Source organism: Siniperca chuatsi, linkage group LG18, assembly GCF_020085105.1.
Source record: "Siniperca chuatsi isolate FFG_IHB_CAS linkage group LG18, ASM2008510v1, whole genome shotgun sequence".
Lineage (NCBI taxonomy): Eukaryota > Metazoa > Chordata > Actinopteri > Centrarchiformes > Sinipercidae > Siniperca > Siniperca chuatsi.
This window is the reverse complement of record NC_058059.1, coordinates 4526948-4541170: the sequence shown is the minus strand read 5'-3', so window position 1 is coordinate 4541170 and position 14223 is coordinate 4526948. Positions and strand designations below refer to the sequence as shown.

The 14223-nt window shown below is 37.5% G+C and overlaps 1 protein-coding gene across 1 annotated transcript; it reads right to left on the bottom strand.

Moving 5' to 3' along the window:
* Window positions 1-6773: 6773 nt before the first annotated feature.
* s100z (S100 calcium binding protein Z) lies at window positions 6774-11327 on the bottom strand. The gene is made up of 3 exons (XM_044174970.1): window positions 11232-11327; window positions 10944-11114; window positions 6774-7920 (listed from the first exon to the last, which is right to left on the bottom strand). Exons 2-3 carry the CDS (start codon window positions 11082-11084, stop codon window positions 7765-7767), a joined length of 297 nt encoding a protein of 98 aa, XP_044030905.1. The 5' UTR covers window positions 11085-11114; window positions 11232-11327; the 3' UTR covers window positions 6774-7764.
* Window positions 11328-14223: the final 2896 nt, after the last annotated feature.

Genomic DNA, 14223 nt, shown 5'->3' with positions numbered 1-14223 from the left:
ACCACTTCATCACCCCTTCAGATGTGGGATGATCTCACTGTCTTTGATGACTGTCTCTGGTATATAACCGCACAGAGAGAACAGCAGGCGATATCTCTGAAATGAATGGCTTGAATGGTACAAACCAATGGGGCGGCCATTGATTAAAGGCCTGCAGGTGTATTATCATTGACAGACAGCTGCAGCCACAGCCGGTGATGAACGAGTGTGTGATGATGATGTGTGTATGTGTGTGTATACATATTGTAGTGATAAGCACCTCTACTGGTCTTTCACTAATTTAAATTAGAATATTACAGGAAAAGAAGGTGTGAATACAAAACAGCTGTATAGCTGTCTAGTGGGACAGTTCTTTTTTTTTTAATGTTATAGTATGAGGCATTTTTCTATATTTTTCCTATTGTCATCACATCCCACGAAAAGACCAAAACCAACAATGTGTTAGATCATCTCTTAATATCTTCCGACTTCCCCAGCCTGCTGGTGGCACCAAGCCCATTCATTCCCACTGAAGATGTAAATCTTTAAAAACCAATAAGTCCATCAAATTAAAAGATAAAATGTGTTGTTCGTCCATGCCCTCCAGAACGATGCATTGAAGTGTTTTCTGATCTATCAGCAGGACACCATTTGTCTGTGCCTTCCTAAATCAGTTTTATGATATGACAATGCTGTGGTTGGTTGGTTTGGTTAGATTTAATGGAAAGATCATGGTTTGGGTTAAAATGACCACCATGTTAAAATTAGTGGAGCTTTGTCGTCATGGTTACAATGATAAACACGTGGTTAAAGATCAGAAGCGATTGTGGACATACTGTCGGTTGGAAACGGGAAACAAACACTTGTCTCCACTGTTAACGTCTGGTATTTTTTGACCCATCCATCCACCCTGACCTCCTCCCTATAACGTAACCTGACTTCCTCCTTTGCTCCCGTCATAATTGCTACAGCCACTAGGGGGGCTTTGCCACTTGAACATAAACAGATGTCGTTTTGGGGCACTTACTGAAATGACTGATGCTGTTGTTCGTCTTGGGAGGAAAGTCTCTTTAAAAAGGCTCACACATATATACTTTCATTTTCGAAAGTGGCTACCTGGGCACTGTAGTTGTTAAAAATTTTACTTAAGCAAGTGTATATAGTGCATTTGTTGGAGACTATTTTCAGTGGCATATTTTGTGCGCTAGTGAGCATTTTCAGCAGCAGGAGCAGGACAGTGTATGACTGACTTAAAGTAAACTACAGTATCCACATTTATCATGAGGAAGGAACATGACACCCAGTGCAACAGTGTGGCTCATTGATGTGTTTCTGGACAACAATGGAGGTCTATGGCACGGAGGAATAAGATATATCAGGCTCTGAATACAATACTTGTTAGTAGGATGGGATTTGTTGACAATAAGAAAAATGTCGAACGTCACCAGACTTATCCTGCAAAACATTTCTATTATTATTAGTATTTTATATTTTATGTCATGCCTGATAGTTTCACATTTTATATTTAATATTGTACTGTATTGACTAACATTTGGATCCTTGTATGTTTTATTTCATAATTGTATATTATATTGTTATTGTGTGCTCATATGCTTGAAAATCTGTTGTACTGTGTTACTCTCTAAGGCAGCTTCCTATGTATCTCCTCTGTGCTCAGTGATGAAATTAATGAACAAGACTGATGATGCGTTTACTCCAGGAAATGAATTATCTAGGACAACATGGTCTATAGGTTATTTACTATGGACTGTTATATACAGTATATTATAAAATATATGTCTTCTATAAATTGTCAGTAGAGGCCTGGTCCCACCCTGTGCAGCAGTCACTTCACGTTCTTTTATACAACAAAACAGTTGAAATGTTGCTCAAATGAGGTGAGTTTTGGACTGGCAGTTTGATTGAACTCCTCTATTACGCTACAGACTGAGAAAATCAAGCGTGACATTTAAATCTGGCCTTTCTGAGAGGTTAAATACTCAATCAATACTTTGTCAATCACTCAGCAGGGGCTTAAACCGGATACAGACACTCAATATTTTGAGTGCTGTGCCTCTCAACACATCACACCTTCGTATTCGTGAAACAATTCTAAAGCAATAATATTTGTTGCTTAAATAATATACTGTATATTTTAGAAAAGCTATTCTTGATATGTCTTTTATAGGTACGGTTTTTGTATGGAAATTATTTTCCTTTTCCTTGCAAATATATTTGTGAAATGACTTGATTGTTGGTTTTTATTGCAGATTAATTTAAATATCCTCAATGTCGCTCTGTCAGTTGGTCAATCCACCATGAGGTTGACATTTTTGCCTTTTAGTGAAATGTCTCAACTATTAGACAGCTTGCCATGAAATTTGGTACAGACGAGTCATGTCCCCCTCAGGATGAATTACAATCACTTTGGTGATCCCGTATTTGTCATCATGTCAAACAATTCCATTTGTCAGTACTTTGGTTTATGACAAAACACCTGTAACATTTCCATCAGCCTCAGCTGTACTTTGTGTTTAGTGCTAATTTGCAAATGTTAGCATGCTAAAATGCGAGACTAAGAGGGTGAACATGGTGAACATTATACCTGATAAACATCAGTGTATTAGCATTTACCTCAAAGCACCGCTGTGTCTAAGTACAGCTTCACAGAACGGCTAGCATTGCTGTAGAGTCTTGTTTCAAGAGAAATACTTCAAATGCAAATTTATCAGCATTAGGGTCTTTATGTCATGGTTTCTGGGTCTTTGGACACCCATATTGGCTGAAATCTGTTAAATATATCTTAACATTTCCACTTGGAAGGTGGTCTGAAATCTCAGATGAAACAATGCAAACATTTCAAATATTGTGTTCATTATTATATTGTTTGTGCCCAAATGTGAGTAACTTGACTATAATTCATAAATATTATCAAACAACTACATTTCATTTTCTAATTTCTTCCAGTGTGGGAGACAGATCAGGCTGTACATTGCCCAACAGGGTGTGTGTGTTGTCATCATCCCACGAGGGATGACCACACGGTTTCCCAGGTTAAAGCAAGCTGCTGTAGAAAATCTGGCTCCTCGAGTGCTGCGCTTCATAATAGGATCATCCTCCATGTGTTACTAAGCAGCACTAAAGGTGTTCAGACATAAAATGATAATCCATGTGATTGTGAAAGCATTCTTAAATGTCTTCTTCACTATTCCACAACTATTCTTGCTGCCTGAAGCCTGACTATATCATGTAATTGTATTGTTGTTGTGTAATTGTTAATGTGTCAAACTTCTTATCTACCTTCAGTGATCTGACCTTTCTTCTTTTTCAGTTCCTTAACAATTTGTTAAAAATAAAGATAATTTGAGTATCTTGGAGTAAGTGTTTTTAAATACAATTGGTTGTACTTGTTGGACTTTATACATACTGAAAAGGATGTATATTATTAAAATATTATGTAAGAAATGTAAAAATACTATTTTGGTTGTACTCAAAAGTGTGCTATGATTTCTCTACTTAAACTACTGACTATATACTTAAAATATACTCGACTACATTCAAGTGCACTTGTCTGTGCTATTTTGAAACCATTTATGATTAATTGTATTTAAATATACTTTGTTGTACTTAATATAATCATACTTGAAATATAACTTCCATTTACTAAAAATACTCATCCAGGTAAGCTATTTACATATTTAAAGTATATGTAACAAGTATTTCTAATACATTCAATTTATTTTAGTGGTTGGCCAAAAGTTTTTAGGCAATATAATTGAAGTGTACACAAAGTACTGTCTTTACAGTACAAAATAGTGTTTCAAAATAGCACTTAATGGTATTACATACTTACATACATACCATATTAATACTTGTTAGTATGTCAAAAATCACACTTTAAGTGCATAACTCATGAATGCACATGGAAGTATACTTTGTGAAACTACATTTTTGTATACTTTTTCTTTTTTACAAGTGTATGTCGCCACCGCCTCCTGAGTTGAAGTATAGAAAGCTCTCTTGTTGTCTCCCATTTTGCTCAACAAATGTGTCCAAAGCCTGTCAAGACAGTGTCTCAATGCAAGTATCCTCTAAACATCTTTATAATTATCCCTGCGAGATTCATCAGTGAGCTCCTGGATGCTATTAGCGCTGCCTGGCTAACAACTGCATACAAATCCCTCACCCCGGCCTGCATCCACAGCTATTTTAAGATGGTCAGTGTCCTGCCTTCCTAAAGAAAACTGAATTGCTGCACAATTGAGTGAAGTCTCCTTTTATTATACTTGTCCTGTTTCTGTTGTTTGCCTTTGGGTCCTGATTCCTGTACTTCATCACACCCATGCACTTGAAACTTAAATCTAAAAGGGAATAAATATTAAAAGTTAAAAACATCTTTTCTGAATGTTTCATATCAATATTTTCACTGATTTTTCCCATTTATTTTCATCTGCATGCTTCTGATTGGATTGGATTTCTTTTTGATTTTCTTGTATATTTATTTTATATGCTGTATGTCTGATTTATCTTGTCTATCTTTATTATTTCATTTATTTTATATTGTTGTTGTTCTGTTAGTGGTGAAGCCATTTTACTGGTTCTGAAAGGTGAAGATGTGCAGTATGTGGGCCACATCAGACAAAAATATAAACCACACTAACAGTGCAGACAGATACACACACACTATAAATACAGAGCAAACTTGAATACTCCTTGTTAACACTTTAATCCACAAGGTCCATATCACATTTGATTTTCACTCAATTTTCACTCTCCTCATCATCAGCTGAGGCTTAGAAAATACTGAAACCATTACACACACACACACACACACACACACACACACACACACACAGGTCACTCCAAATGAGGAGTGATGACACAAACAGTGACGCACAAAGTGACGAAACGGGAGAACGGACAGCATGTGGGAGATAAGTGCTTGAGGCATAAAGACATTCGTCGCAGATAGCAGCTACATTTGGATGAGTGACACTCAAACTGAGGAGAATCGTTCTGTGCCTGAAACAAACCATACAGAAATAATAATAAATGTGGTATCTGTATGTTTCTTAATTACATTAGAAAATCTCCAGAGGCTGTTTTCTAGCCTATTTCTTTTTAAATTAATTTCATAATGTTATCAATAACTATATGTGTTCTTTCAGGCAATGTATTTTGTGTTTGGGGCAGGTTTTTCATAATAATTTCTTTGGACTTCATCAGTCTTTTCCCTGCTTTTTGCTCTTCTTTTTCTCCCCAGCCTTTTTCATCCCTCTTGATGTCCCATCCTCCTTCTCGCTGAGGTGTCAAAAATACACAAACTTCATCTTTTCTTATTTGTCACATGTTTCTTTTTTTCAAGCAGCCTTCACCCCCTTTTCTCTCTGCCATCGGAGTTTCTGGTCTCCTCGTGATTCAGTTTCATGAAGGAGACTTTTGACTATAAATTTTATACTAAATAAGAGACCAATCATTATATTCACTTTCTGATATGACCGTAAAAAAACAGCCTGATAATTTGTTTATGTCAAACGCAATTTGCTTGAAACTTACAACACTGCCTCTCCCATCATGTCTGCCGGCTGGATACTGAGGAGTTGCATGTGCACTTCAGGTGCAAGCATTTTTGTCCAAAGCATTTCTTAATTGCTAGTAATTTTCCCCAACACCAACAGGACTTCATGATTATACTCACGACAGATGACTCAAACTTTACGATCTGTAGGAGAAGTCTCCTCTGCTGAAAGCCAGTTCCTGAACGTGACGTTCAGTCCCAGGAAATGAAGAGACAGTTACATGAACAATTTGAAGAGTGTGTGTGGAAGTGGAGGGCATTTATAAGTGAGAATATAAATATCCACATTTAAAAATGATCAAATGACACTTGTGATTGATTGCAACCTTTTAAAAATTGAACAAAAAACATAATTACTGCATGGCATCTTCCCACAGGAGATAGGGTGATTATCCTGCTCGATTACAGCCAATCACAGACAAATTGCATTGTAATGGTGAGGGTCTGTGCAAGCACCATCTGCGTGCATAAAAGCTTCAGACTTTCCACTGTATTTTGTTTCAGTAATTTTCCTCCACGTCACAGCTGAGAATGTCATCGCAAATGAACTGTCTAGTTGGGTATTTTGGGAAAAGGGACGTACAGAGGAAAACCCTTAGAAAATGCAGCTTGAGTCTCCACTTTCGTCCTCCCCAAGGTGAGAATATCAGCATTTCTGCTTGAGGGGAAGACGTGTCTGTGTGATTGGCGGATGCTGCTGGACCCAGGTGGCCTGTGCGTATTGGGATCGCCATGCATCATCGAGACACGGTACACAGTCATTTCCCAAAAGCCCAACCTCCCGCCTTGTGAGATGTCCAGTAAGTGAAAGCTGAATGAGAGAACACTTGCTCTCACATACACTCACACATACACAGTGGTGGAAAGTACATTTAAGCTGCACTTAAGTAACATTTTGAGGAGTAATTCCATTTTATGCTGCTTCATAAGTCTACTCCACTATATTTCAGAGGGAAATATTGTACTTTTTACTCTGCTACTTTTATTTGACAGTTATATTGGGTTTTTTTAGATTATGATTTTGCATGAAAATATTTGATGATCTTAAAAAATACACTACAATTTCTTGTTTTTGACCCCTTGCAAGTGTCTACTTGGGGCCCCTTGTCACATTTCAGATGTCTAATATTCTTCCACCACTGCACATGCACACATGCCCAAACATACTGTACATGACAATACATCGGCACTTCCAAGAAAAAGTCATGTGTTCCAGTTTCCAGGGGATATAGTGCTGTTTATTTCCTGTAGCTTCATTCAGTTTTTACATGATGTCACCCAATAGGTGTGTTTTATTTTGCCATATAAACTGTCATATTAAAACAGAATGCTCAAAGTCAAATATTGTTCAAAAACAGATTTGTGGTCAGAATTTTAAAAGGTTTCTAAACATCTCAGGAAAGAAGAAACATCTAACTCGCCAGGATTTTCTCATGCAACACAAAATACATTTAAAAGCATTAAATGTTAAAGGTATTTCTCCTTGGGGAACATAAACTGACAGCAAAACTGACAAGGGACAAAATTGTTTCCTACTAAATGCACCATCAGGCTGTGACTGTGCTTCAAAAGACAATTATGAAATATTTAACTTTTGACATTTATAATAGAGCAGGGACAGCCTCAGCTAGGATGTCTACTGGGACAAAAAAATAAATGACGATGAAGTTCTGAGATGACAAGGGTGTCTTTTTAAAGGTTAATGCTACTGAATGAATCGCCAGTAATGAGCGTCCTGTGCTGTCTTTTATAGACAAAACTAGGAGAGGTGAGTTTTTACTGTAATGCACCCAAGTTTGGGATTAAATGCAGCTCCAAACACTATAAAAAAAAAAGACAATGACAACACTATGGACAATTTAAGAAAAGGGCACTTTGTATTTTCTGCTTGCAAACATCATTCTGATATAAAAAATGACTATAATTTGGATCAGACAGGCTCGATGTGAGATCACAAGGTCATTGTTTAACAGCTCCAGGCTGAAAATTGGTAAAACAACATCTTTTTTTAAAATCTGTGACAACATGACAGCTATGAGCGTCTACGTTCATAAATATTACATTCACAATCCTACACAGTGGGAATTGCTAATATAAATGATTCAACTGATGGGACATTTACTGTTTTTAATGTGATGACATTTTAAAACATTTTTAAACTGCTGATAAAGATTTACAGTTAGTTTACAGTGGGTTTTCTTTCACATCTACTTGCCTTTCTTCTTCTGCTCTTGGAAGAAGTCATTGCAGGCAACAGTCAGAGCGGCCACCAACACAACAAACTCATTGAAATCCACCTCGTTGTCTTTGTTAGAGTCCAGGTCATTCATGATTTTCTCCACCAGCATTGGATCCTTCTGAGACTGAAAACAAAAAACAGAAATTATGAGAATATTAATCCAACAAACAAGCAGCCTTGGGAATGATATTTTTGTAGCTTTCATTGCTTAATGATTCTCCTGTATGACATGGACACATACTAGATTTAGGTGATGATTTAGGAAATATCAGTCTGTCCATGTAGGATGAATAACACACATGCAGTCGTTTGATTGATATTGACGCTTAATATTGACTCAAGGCAATCCGTGTCCAGTGGAGAGCAGAGTGATGTTGCTGCTAAATGACCCATGAGCTGCAGTTGATTGCACACGACATTTATTGCTTTGCTCATTGCCTACAGGACTGAAAAAACAAGCCGTGGTTTCCTTTTCCACCCTCTAACCTCAGAGGCAACCGCTATCTTTATGTTGAGGCGCTCATTTAAGTCAACAGGTTAGCAAAGGTTGAAATTAACATCCAGTCCACACTAAGGGCAAACTTAGATGGGATTTATTTTATTAGGAAAATATCACCACAGTACTGCTGAATTTTTTTGTGCAGTGTAGATTTTTTAATGGTCAAAAAGACTCAAAGCTATATTTGAGCATAGAGCTAAATTGTGTAGAGTGAAAGTTGACAGCACACAGACCTAAGACATGAAAAGACAAACAGCTGAACAAAATCCTGCATGTCTTATCAGTAAACAAAAACTATATATAGGCCTATTTTTTATTTACTTTTAAAATTTGACTTTCATGCTTTCTGCTCTCCAGCAAAACCCTGTTTCACAGTCAAATGGCACCATATATTGAAAAAAAGGCAATAAAATAAATAAAAATAACCTAGATGAAAAAGAAACAAATTTAAATAGGAAAACTTCCATATGTATATTCCCCAAAATAACATATTATATGCAAAGTTTGTGTTTATTTAGCTATATTGCTGTCCTGTGAACACCATGTATCTCCAAAACTTTTACTTGTTTTTCATTTAGTTTTTATTTCGTTGTTTTAAAAAATATGGTTTATTTAGCTTTAAGAGAAGGAGAATTTTAACACTTTTAACACAAAGGAACACTTAATCCTTCAGTTTATCTGAAAAATTTAAAACCCCCAAATTCGGAGATACATGGTTTTCAGAGACAGTGACACTTGAAGAATAAACTTTGTCAAATTGTTTCATATTACCAATTTCAAACTTAAATACAATGTATTAAATAAAATAAACAAGTTGTAAAATAATCTAAATAACAATCTAAATTAAAACTACCAATCCTAAACTGAGAGCCAATTTAAACTAAACTGAAATAGAAATAATAAATAATAATTAAAAAGTATAGAGAAAAATAAAAAACGAAGGGGCTCCAGACATGGCTCCTTTACAGCTTCCCTCTCCTCCGTTGTCTGGAGTTTCAGTCTGGGGAGCATCTTTTTAATATTACACATCCAGTAATCTATCAAGCCTTGGTTTGCAAGTGTCAAAGTTTTCTGTCAGAGGAAACTGAGGGCAAATGTTATGCTGGGGCTGCGTCTATTCTCAGAGGTGACTATAGCCCAAGGGGATGTGATGACATCATGGGAGTGTCTATATTTGGAGGCGATATGGGCCACTGATGATGATGTGTGAGCACCTGAGGCTTCCCATCCGCATGAGGGAGGACAAGAAGAGAAAAGGAATAAATATATCTGAGGGCATCAGAGGTTTGACTCGCAGACCTCGGCTGTTTCGCTGATGTGTTGGTCTCAATCATCTGAAATCACAGGCTTGTCCACACTGCTATCACACAGACTCAGGGGCTGAGGCTTATCTGAAATGACCTTATCTATCCCCTCCTCCACATCCTTTATTTCCCACAGTGCTATGATGTGAGCGCCACCAGCAGTTACACTCTGACAGCAGGATAGCAATCAATGAGAAAACAGTTACCCTCAAACAAGGTCAGAAGGCTCTTTCTTAAATCATTTGAAAACATCTCATTTAATGTTTAAGTGAGTCAGGCAACAGCAAAGCATCATCCATCATCCATCTTTCCAGTAGGAAAGATCCTTAATCAGTAAGTTACCATAATTACTATTGGCCATTCTAGATCAATTGAGGAAATACAGGACAAGGCAAGTTTATTTGTATAGCACCTTTCAACAACAAGTCAATTCAAAGTGCTTTGTAAGGGAGAAGTAAAGGTCACACTTTGGTGCACCAACACATTCCCATATTTTCTCCCTCTCTCTCGTGGTGTCACGTGTACCATGTGTACTTTGTGTGTCTTTGATTTGTCTTATATACTTCATATCCTTTTTGTTTACCATAAACATATTTATTGCCTCCTAATTTATCACTAATGAGATATATGCTACAGATTGTAATATCATAATTTTAGGAATAATATTTGAAGTTAAAAGTAACAGTTTTTCACCAAAATGAGGCCAAAGTAAATGTTTTGAATTCAAGATCACTACGTTATGATCTCTCCATCACTGGCAGACTGCGTCTGACTAGGCCTTCAGTACCAGGTTCAGTCCAGGAGCTGCTTATTGAGCTGCTGTCGTAGTATATCAGACGCTGAATGCACGCAGCAGCAGCGCTGCCAACTGTGATACTATGGTGAAGTTACCAATTTGAGTGAAGACTTTAAGCTTTTGTATCTACTTTTCTTGCTTCATTTTGGTGGCCTGGCTGTCAGGACATAAAGGCTATAAAGGCTGTCCACTGGAAAGTCTCCTTGCTGATGCTCCAGTGACAGGGGCTGAGCAAAAAGACTACAGAGGGGAGGAGGAGGGGCCCTGTTTTCTGTTCCGTCAGCGCATTGCTCCAATCATTCCATTTAAAACACATTGGTTCCTGCCCAGCTATGATCGGGGTTTAGTGCAAAAATGTCACACACAATAAACAGTAAAGATTCGGGGCTTTGCTGAAAATATTCAGGGTTTAAGCCCCACAGTCCCGCTCTATGTTCCCAGTAAGTAAAGTGCTTCACGATGTAACAACTTCAATTTAAATACTCTAAATAAACTAAATTAACTAAACGAACAACAACATAATCATAATGTTGTAATGTTTACTTTACCATGAGGAAGTCAGTGAGCTCACTGTTTAACAGTTGCTTTAACTCGCCCTTGTTGAGTTTGTATTTGTCTCCATCATTTCCAGAGTAGTTGTAGAAAACTGTTATCAGTGCATCCATCGCGCCCTCGAGCTGGCTCGGCATTCTGCTGGAAGGATGATAACTTGCAGTTTCCTGAAAGTTAAAAAGGTTTAATTATTTAACATTTAATATCATAAAACTAACATTATTGACATAAGAGTAAGAAACGTTTGTCATCTGAGTATTTGGCTATGGAAGAAGAGTTCTTACCTTCTTAGAGTCTCGTAGAAATGTGAAGAGACACTGCGGCACAGCTTGTTTATGAGGAAATGAGGAGAAGCTAAGTGGGCCATTCTCTATCTTTGTGGCGATAATTAATTCCACAGGTGAGACGCCAATGGTAACCTCCAGGTTTTAATCAAGGCTGCTAAGTGAAAAACAAAACACGTACTTGTGTAACCCGGGAGCCCCCCTGGGTATTCACACGTGTCTGCATCACTTACATCCCTGAAGCGACTCCAGCTCTAAGTTGAGACCTGTCAGAGAAATCTATTTGCATTGATCTTAAAGAAAGAATAATGTGGATAATCTAATTGTTTAATGTGTTCCTAACAATGCTAAAGGCACATTTTATTTCATTTATATCTGACTTTTAGCGTTTAAAGCCATTTCTAAATGCATTTATTTATGTGCGGCACTGCACGGGTAACATCATTTTGTTTTGTTTAGCCCTTTAATTCTAAAGAAAATATTAACTGAAATTAATGTCATGTATTTTGCTCAGGGGACACTAAAGGTTTCGATTTTTGTTTTCCTTTTACATGAGTGGACAGAAAACATTCACTGAAAGGAAGCTGAAACAGTTTGTGTCACATAACTGAGTGAAACATTCCTCAAACAAAATACTGGATACTAGTATGGCATTTTCCATTTGACTCTTCGTTTACTTCAACTGGCTTATAATTGATCAGCAACAGACCATAGAGGCAATAGAAAGTCTACCATACAATACTATACAAAAAACGCATGTTATATATAAAATATGACTCTCCATGACAATAGTCTGATTGTTTGAGCATAACAGGGTAACATTCTCTGTTCTCTGTTGCTTTCTATGGAAAGGGGCTTTCCAAAGAAAGATCAGTTTACTAGCACCAGGAGTACTACTCAGCCTCTGAGTAGTATATTGTCCTCTGTTGCTCTGGAGAGACGTTTTACTGCAAAATCTCAGAAAATAACCCAGATTATGTCACAGAGATGTCATCAGGATTATCTCTACTTGGCCTTGAGACTTGAAATGTATAACAAAAAGCCTGCGTGGAGTTGGAAGGATGTGGGTGTTTACAGGGAAGGGAAAGATGTTATCCAGTTTGTGGGAAATGTAGCATCCAGCATTTTTGCAGCATGACCCATATCAGGGACTAAAACTTTGGTTATTTGGCCTCTGCTGCACCAGTTTTGACCATTCTTTTTAAAAATCTGTCTCTCAAAAGTCCCACAAAGGTGACAAACTAAATCTCTGAAGTACGCCCTGTAAGAAGTCTGAATCACAATGTGTTCATGTGTTCTTATCTTCATAAAATATCCTTCTTCCTAGTATGACACACCCAAGAACATGAACAGAATGAAAGTATGCAGCAGTACAACAATACCAGTGATGACGCTTCATCTTAGCAGAATATTGGTACAAGACAAATGATCCTGGCAAAATACAGAAGTGAAGAGTATCAGAGTTGTTAACTGCTTTACAGGTCTGGAATTAAAATACATTATCTTTGTAAACTGAATATGCATCAGACTATGCCAAACAGCAAATCAGTATCACTTGTGTCAGATGTCCATGTGTCACACTAGATAAAGCAATACAAGACTTAAAAGTACTGTAAATGTACACTGAATTGCATTTTTGGCATTTCAGCTTTCGTGGATAGTCCCAAGACAAACAAGAAGGATGAGAAAAACATCCCTGTCTGGTAGAAATGACATATATGCCACTCATTTGTTTTGGTCAAAATACGCATTGAAGGAAACGTCATTGCTGCTTGCATTACGTTTGGTGGCAATGTGTTTTTTTAAGTGTTGGAAGTGCTATGGAGGTGGTCGGGTGGATGGCGGGGGTACAAAGTCCAGGACTTCATATCCCATTTACTTCGAGTGGTGTATACTTTACTTTACGGAACAATTTTGACAAAGAGCATTTCATGATTTGTTAACGTGTTTTCCTGCCTCCCAGGCAACCACTGGTTTCATTTCATTTCAGTGAGATAAATCAAACCTGTGGAGACTTGCTTTGCTTGCCAGCAGGTTACCATTCTGTCAGTTTCATCTTGTGATTCGAAATCGTCATGTTTTTATCGTAAGGTTTATTTTTAGCAACAGCAGCTTTCATCCTCTGTCATTTCGTGGCCGACGGTCGCTCTCATAAATGACTGTCCCTCCTCTGTCACAGTGTCACGACTGACAGTGGAAAATAACACTCCGTTCAGCCCTCAGCCCCCAAAGACAACACCTGAGGGATGTTAGTTGTCAGGTGTGCCAGCAACTTTTCTCCCACTAGCAGCCACTACCACGGAGAAAATACGTTTCCATTTATTAAGGTGATGAAACAGTTTCCCTCACAACTGCTAATAGTGAATGTTGTGCAGGAAGGTGACCTGTAAAATCCTTAACACAAACTGACACCACACCAATGGGATTTGATTTCAGTGCGGTGAATGTTACCTTCACATCACATACAGTAGCAAAAAATGCATACTGTAGACTGTAATACTAAAATAATTGTGTCTTATGAAACTGAAACTGAGTTTAGTTAGATTTTATCAAAAAATACAATCACAGGTCAGTCTCTGATTCAAATAAAAGACTATTGTTTGCCGTGTTTATTACATATATCTCAGTTATACATGTCTACCATCTAGAGGTTGACAGCAACACTGAATATATCTTAAGCAGTATTTTTTTTAAAAACACAAGACTTCAGTCCTCACAATCATTTCTTGAGATACACTGAAATACCTTGAGACAAAACTGAGAGAAAACACCACCATAATTACATGAGGGTACGTGTTTCTTTTAGAAGGGGTTTTAAAGCCCTGCTCACTGTCTTAAAGGGGATAAAGCTTGCCTCCTACCTACATGACAGATGATGTATCATTTTATGTCTCCAGGTCCTCTGCAGCATCTTCAAGGTCACTACCAGACAACAGGAGATGACGCTTCCATTCTGTTTGCACCTAAGCCTTGAAATGTCTTGCTGCAATAA

Coding starts and splice junctions, on each gene's coding strand:
- s100z (XM_044174970.1), bottom strand. CDS start 11,084: ATGCCGAGCCAGCTCGAGGGCGCGATGGATGCACTGATAACAGTTTTC. Junction 7,921..10,943: donor AGCTCACTGACTTCCTCATG/GTAAAGTAAACA, acceptor TTTTGTTTTCAG/TCTCAGAAGGATCCAATGCT.